The following is a 10,115-nucleotide window of genomic DNA, read 5'->3' as shown; positions in this document are numbered from 1 at the left end:
CTGGATAAGGCACAATCACACGATCAGGTATGCAAACCCCACATGTAAATCCCAGAAGCAGTTCTGACTAAGCCAGCCAGCTCTTACTGCTTCACAGCTTGTGGTGCATGCATTTGAGAAACACTGATAAACGGACAAACCTGTTCCCAGCATACTTTTGGAAACAATTAGGCATTTATTGCCACTTCTCTGGATTAACAGCTTTGAGATAACATGGAGCTTTCATTTAGCAGCCCTTGGAACCAAATCAAGCTTGACAACCTTTCCCAATTTGTTTTGGATTCGCCTTAGTTCTCTTTCTACAAGCACAGAATCGTTCTGTATTTATAATGGCAGTTAAATACCTTGGGGCACCCCAAGTGAACTACAGTGAGGGCAAACAAAACAGTTGAGTACCAGCTATAATGAATCTCACACAAGAAGGCAAAGCTTGCCTCTCTCACCTGTGTAAATCACTAAGCATGTCAGGGAACTAATCATCTCCAGGCTCAGGACTCCCAGGATAAGATACAGGTACACCTTACTGTGATCAGGAAAGGAATGCTGCACTGACAGAATCAAGAGCAGGGCTGTATTACCTAGAAAACAAATGTTATATTTTACAGACTTACTAATCTTATTAGCTATTGAAAATAAATTAATACTTTCTCATCCCCAGTATCTGCATTATGCTGCAACATTTCAGTAATGCTTTTCCATTTCATACCGTACTTGCCCCTACAGCTAATTTCCTTAACATGCAAGTTTATATGTGCTGGTAGCAAAATAAAGTTTAAATTCAGCATATGACTGTAATGGTAGACAATGATAAGTTTTCTTATAGATTCTTCTGACTTAAAAAACAAGAGTCGAAGAAACACACTAGAAATACCTAAAACATGTACAGGGGTTTAAACAGTTTCTGGCTTTGCTGATGATATCCATCTTACCCATTCCTTCAATTCCTAAGAGATCACATCAGTCAGCTGAAAATGAGGGAGTATTTTCCTTCAAGTAGTGGATTTAAAATATATTTAAATTAGGCTAAAAGAGCAAAAAAACCTAAACACCTTCCTTTCAAAGCCTATTTGTATAGGCTTCCACTTGCCCAGCTATTATCTTAATACTTGAACGTTACTGAAAGTTTAATGGGAACGAGTACAATTAATCAAGGAGAAAAAATACTGAGTTACAGACCTAAAAAGCATTTTTAATTCTTTATACACCCTCTTTTCTGACGCTGAGTGTGAAATGTTCTCTTCCTTCCTGTAAAAATGTTATAACCAGTGTCTGGGTAAAGTACTAAATTTATAAAGACTATTCATATAGCTAGGGAACTGTGCAGTTCTCTTTCCTTCAGTGTCAGTCAAGTGAAAGAAGTGGTATCAGCAGTCATTACCATGGCAGGAAGCTTGCAGTAATGGAAGAACTACCTTCAGAACAAGAGATGATCAAAATTCTACAGCACACACCTGATTGCACCTGAACAGCCACAAATGTCCAGAGTTTGTCTAGCAGGGGAGAACTGGGCTCCAAGACTGAAAGCAGGGCTAAGTATTGCAGATTACACTGCAACACGAAGAAATAGTCCTTCTACATCCTTAAGCCTCCTGTAGCTTGCTTTTGTCACTGCATTCCAAACACTTCTGCATCTTCAGAGCTCTATCTAGTGGCCAGAGCCTGAAGTGTTGTGCATTTACCAAGCTGACTAGCGCTTTTAGGGACTCTCTGGAAAAAAAGGTAGGTTTTTATATAGAACAGGACCATTTCACTCATTAATTCTGGTGAAAAAAAATCTACTCCAGGATTATAAGAGGCGAAATACTGTAAAAGCCATCACTCTGCCCTTTTCCACTGCTATTTGTGGGAAAAATCCCCTTAAGTTAGATGGATTTCAGATTTGGAAGTGATTTGTAGAAAAGTTTCACCAGTTAGTTTCACCAACACTTTACAGCTAAACTTGCCAGTGATGCAACTTAAAAATACAGAGTTAAATCACTCCTATATGCCACCTTTTGTCCATACAAAGTTGAAAAAGCCAATCAGAAATAGAGCAGAATGTTACACAGAGCCCAATGAAGACCAGAAAATCGGCTATTTTCACTGAATTCAGTTAAGCAACAAGCAATTCATCTGTTTCTATGTGAATTGCTGAGCTTGAAAGAGAAGAGCAGCACACTTCCTGGAAGGACTAGCAGTCTTACCACATATGCACCCAAACAAATGAATATGCAATCAAGATCACTAGCAGTCAAACACAGACCTTGCTGACTGAATATTTTATGGCTGAAGACTAAATGCTAATGACTAAATGTTTTACTCAACCTTAGATGCATGAGCATTTTTGCACTACAGTTCCTTACAACCTCTATCTGGCAGACAAGAAAGATCACTCCAGAGGTTCATCTGACTAAAATATAATTTGTAAGTGCTCATAGGCAGGTTTTCAGAAGTTCACAATATATAATACAAATTACATATAAACTGTTCAGTCTTCTATTGTGTCACAGTTTAAAACTTCATAAAGAAAAAAACCCAAGTTCACCTAACCTGTGGCGTGTATCAGCAGTGGAAGCCTTTTTAGATGCCTTGTTGATCGGTATATGGAGAAGTAACCTCTTCTTCTGACTCTGCTGTGGTGGTGCTGGACATACCGTTCAAAAAAGATATGCAGAACCCACAGAACTACTTTTGCAATTATTATGACAGTCTGCACTTTAAGTGGGTGAGTGTAGTTTCCAGGGCACTTATCTTGGTTTGGATTGGGGTAAGAACAAAACATAGCCGCTAAAAATGCTAGAACAACAAAAGCAACCTGGAAGAGAAAGGAAGAAAGAAAAATCTTTCAAGTCGACATTTAGCTCTATATATGAAAAAAACCTGCAACACAAAACCAGGATTATGTAGTTTATTCATTATGCATTACTTTCTGAATTGATTTAATTAGCGTTGAGGTAACATATAAAACATTAGACACTTGCTACAACCACGACATGCCACTCTGGGAACATACAGATAACTGAAATTGCTAAGTAGTAAGATTGACTTCCAGGAAGGACAACCAGTCTCCAGCAGAATAGACCTGGTAATTGTCACCCTTCCCAGAATTTCTACTAAGTCAATTTCACTGTTCCTCAACTCTTCATAGTGAATTTATTTCATTTCTGGACCCTCCTTACTATGCTTTTTTACTTCAAGGAGAACTTGATACATGCTCCTATAAAAGAAAATCACATATTTTTAGACTCATTCAATTACACTTAATACTGCTCTGTGGGACAGGCTCTTATCTTATTGGTACAGTCTATGTTTCCTTAAATTGACATTTCCTAAGTGAAAATCCACCCTTTACTACAGCCATTGAAGATAGTCTCCAGGTTGACATTAGAAAAGTGAATCATCATAGTAACTTAAAGTGAATTATTAACCCTGAGTAGGCCTCTTTGCCAACTGGTAATAATTCTTTAGTGTATTTACTATCAGATTTGTCCATTTTACCTTTTTACTTATGTCAGAATGACCAGATAGATTGTCAGACTGCATTTATAGTCAGATTGTATGTATACTTATCCTTTCAGACTACTGCCATTATGCCATAACTTCTCCTGTGTTCTAGACTCCTCTCCAAGTTTTTGGCATCAGCAATCTTTCGGCCAATTAGGAGGCAAAGTTGTGGATGCATATTACCTGTGGTACATGTATATTACCTGTGGTACATGTATATACACAGGGCTTTCTTAATACTTATAGAGTTTTGCCACAGAAAATATTTCCTCTACTGTGTTCATTTAATGAGCAAGAATAATATTATACTTTCTCATCCTGGTTCATTCTACAGAACAGGAATATTTTTAAAACAGAATTGTAAAGAAAAACAACTCCCACCAATACAGAAGTAAATTGAGAGCTTCTATAGACAAAACAACAACAACAACAAAATCTATTTGCCTCAAGTCTGCAAATGTCTAATAGTTCTAATACACTTAGCTTAAAAAAAGGTGTCAGATGTTCTGCATGTCATAACTAACAGAAACAGCACAGAGAACCAAAGATGGAGGAAAGCACCCAATTTTCATCTGTTCCCTTTGTTTCCATATGTAGTTCTACGAATATTTAAAATCCCACCACCCCCTTTCCACCCTCTTGAACTTATATTTCCTATTTTTGTACTTCGTCAAGCAACATTCTTCACAAAAATTAACTTTTCAGAATGACTTAATTACTTTTGAGACAAACTGCCCTTAGCTTGCTCTGGTTGTGACCAGAGTTAGGCAACTGGGGAGGAAGCAAAAAAGGGGAATCATTTTCACACAATCGTCAATACCTAAAAGAGACAGTACAGAGGACAGATAGGATAGAAGGTGAAAGGAAAAAAACCCAAACCAAAATAGGAGTGTACTCCACATTACCCATAAAACCATATTATCCTGAGATAGGTTAAGTAGCTAGATTAAGTAGTTAAATAAGAGGAAGGTTTATCATTTGTTTAATCTATTATTTTAGCACCTTCTTTTCTTACAAAGCTAAGAATAACTCAGCTATTTTATTTGATCTGTTTACTGTTTGGTTTGCCATTTTGCAATAGTGACACATTTAGTTCTACTCCTTCCAGGAGTTAGGAATGCATTTTAGTACAGAAAATAGCTATATTAAACTGTTGCAAGCAGGAATGACCCAGCACTGCATCTTGACTAAACTACCACAATAGTGTATACAAGAGGAAACAGGAAGCTGGCATTTAGAGTGGTATTTATTAAACATATTTTGCTTGCATTGTTGCGCAGTTCAATAACAAGTGTTTCACCCCTCACATATTTTTACATACAAAAAGTTATTCTTACAAAGAGTAGTATTTAAGTTCAATTTTGTGTATGCGTACACACACAGAGGATTAAGGAAAGACAGGATTAATATAAAGAAATTATTTCTAGTCTGTACACTTCACATTGCTCTCCAGCCTCCTGATGGGAAGCCTTCAGAAAAGCAAGGCTTGGCAAAAGGAAAGGCACTCAAAAATCCAGTCCCACCACCCTCCAGCATATCCTACCCATACTTTCCAGATTTGTATGTAACTAGGCAGCTGCACCACAGCAGCTATTTTGCTACCTAGCTCCATTTCTTGGCACCAGAAGATGAAGAAAAAATATTCCAAGTTACATACAAATTACTTTAGAGATGCATTACAGCTCTACTGTATAATACTGTGATGGCTTAACTTCTCCAGGACATTTACCCCTTTGGCAGGCTGTGCATCAGAAGTCAGTCTGGCCTCTCTCCACATTCCACAAGATTAATGCATGTTTGCAGAAGCATAGGGGATAGAAATCTAACAAGCTTGTTTTCCCTATCCATCTTTTCAGTGAGAGAGACAGTGCCACTCCAGGTAGCAATTATAATGCTATTTTGCCAACAGAAAAGGATACTTCTCCATTTTGCTCCAAGGACCAACTAGTCACTGAAGCAGGTTCAGCAACAGCAATGAGACAACCTGTGAAAAAGTGTGTTGACAGATGCCACAGAAGTTTTCCCATTTAACCTACCCACACTTCTCTCCATTTGCAGGAGCGAGGAAAAGGTGGGGGGAAGAACAGGCAGCAGTTTCCTAGGATCTGGGTGACAGATATTTGGCTGCATCAGCTATGGTAGTAGATAGTAAAGCCCCAAGGCTTGGCAGAAAAATATTCACTGCTCTATTACTAATAGCAGACTTCAAGTGCCTTCTATAATGGGATGGCACAGAGTTCTTCTGGTAGGGGAAGGGAATAAAAATAAAGCTGGATACATGGTTTCCACTGGGCATTTTGGTAGTCTATTCAGCAGAACAGCAAAAGTCTTTCTTAAGTCTACTTGACAGCCAGAGAAGCATTTCTTGATACTACTACAAGGCCCGCAAAACATCTACTCCTAAAATTAGAAGGCTAAAGCACATTGAACAGCTTTATGCAGCTGCCCAAAGAAAGACCTTAGAGGCTGGTACATGGTTCTGGCAGAGAGCATGTTTTCAAGAGCACTGGGAACACTATTTTTTGTTTTAGATCAAATGAAGCTCTAAAATAGCTCGTGTCACTGGTACTACAGAATCATAGAATCTAGGTTGGAAAAGACCCTTTAAGATCACCAAGTCCACCATTTACTTAACACTACCAAGTCCACTGCTAACCCATGCACCTAAAAGGCATGAAAGTGCTATTTCAGTCAGATCTTAGGCTCAGAGCTCTTCAGCCTTCCTTCTTCGTATCTGGCTGCCACACACTCACAAGCAACGACAAGCCTCTTCAGCTTATCAAGGACAAACTCATTACTAGGCAGGATTCTCTCTGCTTCTGTCCACCAACCCCCACAAATGCCTAGATACTGTTCAGTATTTGTGCTTTTTTGCTCTTAACCTCCAGAAGTGAGAACAGGAAGTTACACTTGGATTAATTTCTCTCTCCATCCACTACCATGCAACACCACCTAAGCAAGTCCAGCTTTACTTTTTTAGTTACCTTCTCTCTGCAATTACATTTGCTCTCAGAAGGCATGGCATCAAAACTATCAGCCCTCTACAACCAGTATAGCACTTCTACAGCAGTAATATTATTTTTTAAGTAAATTTCCAACAGCATAGAAGAAGTACTATTTAAAATGCTCTTCTTCCTAACAAGATGTGTCACAACCAGAATGAGAAGGCAGCAAGTATCTGATAACACATACACTATCAAAATGTATTGGCAAAGGGGACCTCACTGGTTTGGAAGAACAGTGTACGCAATTCCCTATCATATCATCAGAATTCTGTCACAGGAACAGTAAGGATTCAGAAGAGAGATAGCAAGTTTTCTTAGGGAAATCATGCTTCTTAAACTTACATGTATTAGCAACAGGAAATTGGCAAGGAGAACTACTGGGATAGCATGAAATTTTGGCCTCAGCTGGGAATGCAATGTATGAGACGAAATAAGTGGTGCATCCAGTAGAGGATCATCTTCCAAACTCTGTGTTATTTCCAAGGAACCCTAGAACAGAAGGAGAGAGCAAACAATAGCAACAGGTAAGCTCTAAAAGTAAAGTACAAAGGTCTAGGAATTTTCTGTTAGCAAATCAAGCCCTGAGGGGGGAAAAAAAACCCAATAGGTTAATATCTTGAGACAAGCTCTTAAACTCTAGGTAAACTCTCACCATACCTTTATGTGAGAACTCAGTCCCTTAGGAATCCAATACTAATCTACTTCCTAGTATCACACTGAGTCTTCAGGAACTTTAGCCTTTAAAATGTATTACAAATATCTGAGCTTCAGCCCCGAGAGATATCAGAAGCATTAGTATATTTACAGGAAAAAGTAGAAAAAGTGACAAAATCTCTCTCACATACTTTATACAGGTACTGCAAAACTCTTTGTTGTTCTCACTTCTGTCCAACTACAGTTGGAGGCAACAACAAAACTGCACTGTAACAGTTCTGAGGGATTCAGCCTCTGATACTACTGACATGTCAAAACACCAAAACCGGAACTGAACTTGGGCAAGAAAGAAGCAGCAGTACACAGAGGGAAGAAGATGCTACCAAGTGCTGAGCAAGATGTTCTCTGCCTACACTAGAGAGAATGCAGCCCACCCTTGTCATGTTGGAGCCAAGTATTAGGTCTTTGACTTCACATACGGCTCAAATGTAGTATCTTTTACTAAGCAGAAGGTAAAACTAATTATGAGTGGAGGGAAAAACCTTGGACAAGGAACTTGCCGCACAGCTGTGCATCCCTGCTCCTTTCAGGCCAGGACAAGGTCATTCAATACATATTAAGTGAAATGTACACAGGCACCATGATGGCCAAAATTGCTAGTTTCTCTCTTAGCGTCTTGTTACACGTCCCTTGCCTCAGAAGATAAAGTAACTGAAGAGTTCCACTCAAGTTTTGACAGCTCTTCTCAGTGATACCAACCACAGCCCAGAGCAACAAAACAAGGGCAGACCCCATCCCACTCCAGACTTCTGACTATTCAGACATGCCAGGGGCTGTTGGGGTCCCTCCCCCCGCCGTGTAGCCCTGGGAGAGGGGCCCTGAGGGCACAGACACGGGGTTTCCCTGCCCCTGCTCAGCCTCGTTCCCATTGGTTGGTTTGTGTTCCCTGCGCGGGCAGAAGGACCCTTGGTCCCGTGACTGGAACAGTTCCTGGGCAGAGCTCCGGCCATGCGGCTGGAGAAATAAACATCTCTCTGAAACATCTACCAAGAATCTGTCCACATATGTATTTCTTTTCCACGGGACTCCTGGTTTGATATATGCGTGTTACAGTATCTCCGCTGTAACAAGGGGCCTCTGGGCTATTTCCTGTTTTATGAACTGAGGACTTCTCTTTGCCATGAGAGAAGGCAGCATAAGACTCGAGACAAGTGAGGCACACCATCCTTCTAGACACTAGCACAGGAAGAGAGGGATTAGACCTAGGTTTATACTTCATGTCAATGAGGACAGTGTAGATTGTCTCCCCCAGTGTTATTTCACCTGCAGACAACTGTCTACAGTGAAGGAAGTAGTCATCAAGGGTTATTTCAGTCAACAACCAGTTTTATTTTAGAACTGTGAATACTGTACACCTGCCCTACCACAGAGAAGTGTGAACAGACCACCCTCAGTTATTTGATACTTTTTAATTAGCCCAGTTTTTGACTGTAAATGACCCTTACTGAAATACCTGCCTGGTAAGATGACCTTTTACTGCACACCTAAATGTTTAGAATTGGCACTCCTCTTATGTCACTGATACAAAATCCAGAAGCAAGAGAGCAAAGATAACCTCTCTCCCTCGTTTGCCTGTTTTCACAGGCCAGGTACAATCTTAAGCTCTGAAAGCAAGGACCAACACTCCAGCAGCCAAGGCATCTTGCCTTATTCTTTAGATTACACATCAGTAAGAAATTCATTACTATGAAGGTGGAGAGACACTAGAACAGGCTGTCTGGTGAAGCTATGGATGTCACATTTCTGGAAGTGTTTAAGGCCAGGCTGGATGGAGTTTTGAGCAACCTGGTCTAGTGGAAGGTGTTCCTGCCCATGGCAGGGGGGTTGGAAATAGATATTTAAAGAACCTTCAACCCAAACCATTTTATGATCACAGAATCAATAGCAGGGTTAACAGCTCACATCTCCCACAAACACAGCAATTCTCCTTAGGACAATATCCTTTGTCTCATGGGAACAAATGATTCACCATTTCTGCAATACCATGAGAGATCAGGGCACTCCTTCACAGACACAGCTTTATCAGAGCTTTGACCATGCTACTTTCTCTACAAGACTGGCTACAATCCATCTTTGCATCCTAAAATACAGCCAATATTAGGAAGAACCAGATAACATAATCTCTTCAAATAAGTATTATTATAGACAAAATGGAGAGGAGGGGAATTAAAGCATGGGATATGATGGTCCCATGCAGACATTAAAACAATTTAGTAAATATCCTAACTAGAGCAAACACAGGTTTCATTTCATTAAGCTGAGCTGAAACCAGAGCTGTCAAAAGCCAAAACGCCTTAAACATGGACTTGTTTGGCACTGCTGCTCAGGACAAGGTTAAAGCTTCAGCCACTTGGCTCCCTGATCCACTTCCAGCATGTGACAACTTCCACAGCAGCCCAGCACCAGGAGGAGGAGGAGGGCAGACAGGAACAAGCCACAGCCAGCAAGCCTTGCCCACACAGGCTTCCAGCTGGGGCGGGGAGAAACATCCAAACAAACACAAAAACGCTGTGGTCATGCCAGCGAACAGCACATAATCCAGAGATGGCACTGACAGGACCCGCCTATGGAAAAATAAACCAGAAAACCTGAAGGAGACACACGAGCAGCCTTGATTAGAGACTAAAAAAAAAAAAAAATCCCAGGCCCAAATGCCTCGGGGTTATTCCAAACCCGGCTGGGGAGGGGCAGCGCGGGGAGCGAGGGGCCGCGGCGGCCTCCTCACTTCCGAAAGGGCCACGGGGGAGGCGCCTGGGCCGGCGGCTCCCCCCGGAAGAAACAGATAAAGCCTCGGGCGCCCGGGACATAAAACACCCAGGAGGAGGCGGAAGGAAGAGACGGCAAGGAACACGAGGCGCTCGCCCGGCGGCGCCCACCCTCAGCGGCAGCCCGGCCGCTCACCCGGGCGGGGCC

General features: G+C 41.1%; 1 protein-coding gene across 1 annotated transcript in view; it reads right to left on the bottom strand.

Annotated features, from left to right (window-relative positions):
• TMEM192 (transmembrane protein 192) overlaps window positions 1-10,115 on the bottom strand; it is an 18,007-nt gene that overhangs the window by 7,332 nt on the left and 560 nt on the right. Inside the window, exons 2-4 of the mRNA XM_008638599.2 lie at window positions 6,831-6,977; window positions 2,530-2,794; window positions 444-578 (exon numbers count right to left, since the gene is read on the bottom strand). Of these exons, the coding sequence (XP_008636821.1) occupies window positions 444-578; window positions 2,530-2,794; window positions 6,831-6,977 (547 nt within the window). The remainder of the gene's footprint in view (window positions 1-443; window positions 579-2,529; window positions 2,795-6,830; window positions 6,978-10,115) is intronic.

Source organism: Corvus brachyrhynchos, unplaced genomic scaffold, assembly GCF_000691975.1.
Source record: "Corvus brachyrhynchos isolate BGI_N302 unplaced genomic scaffold, ASM69197v1 scaffold178, whole genome shotgun sequence".
In the NCBI taxonomy this organism is placed as follows: Eukaryota; Metazoa; Chordata; class Aves; order Passeriformes; family Corvidae; genus Corvus; species Corvus brachyrhynchos.
This window is presented reverse-complemented; position numbering and strand designations above follow the sequence as displayed.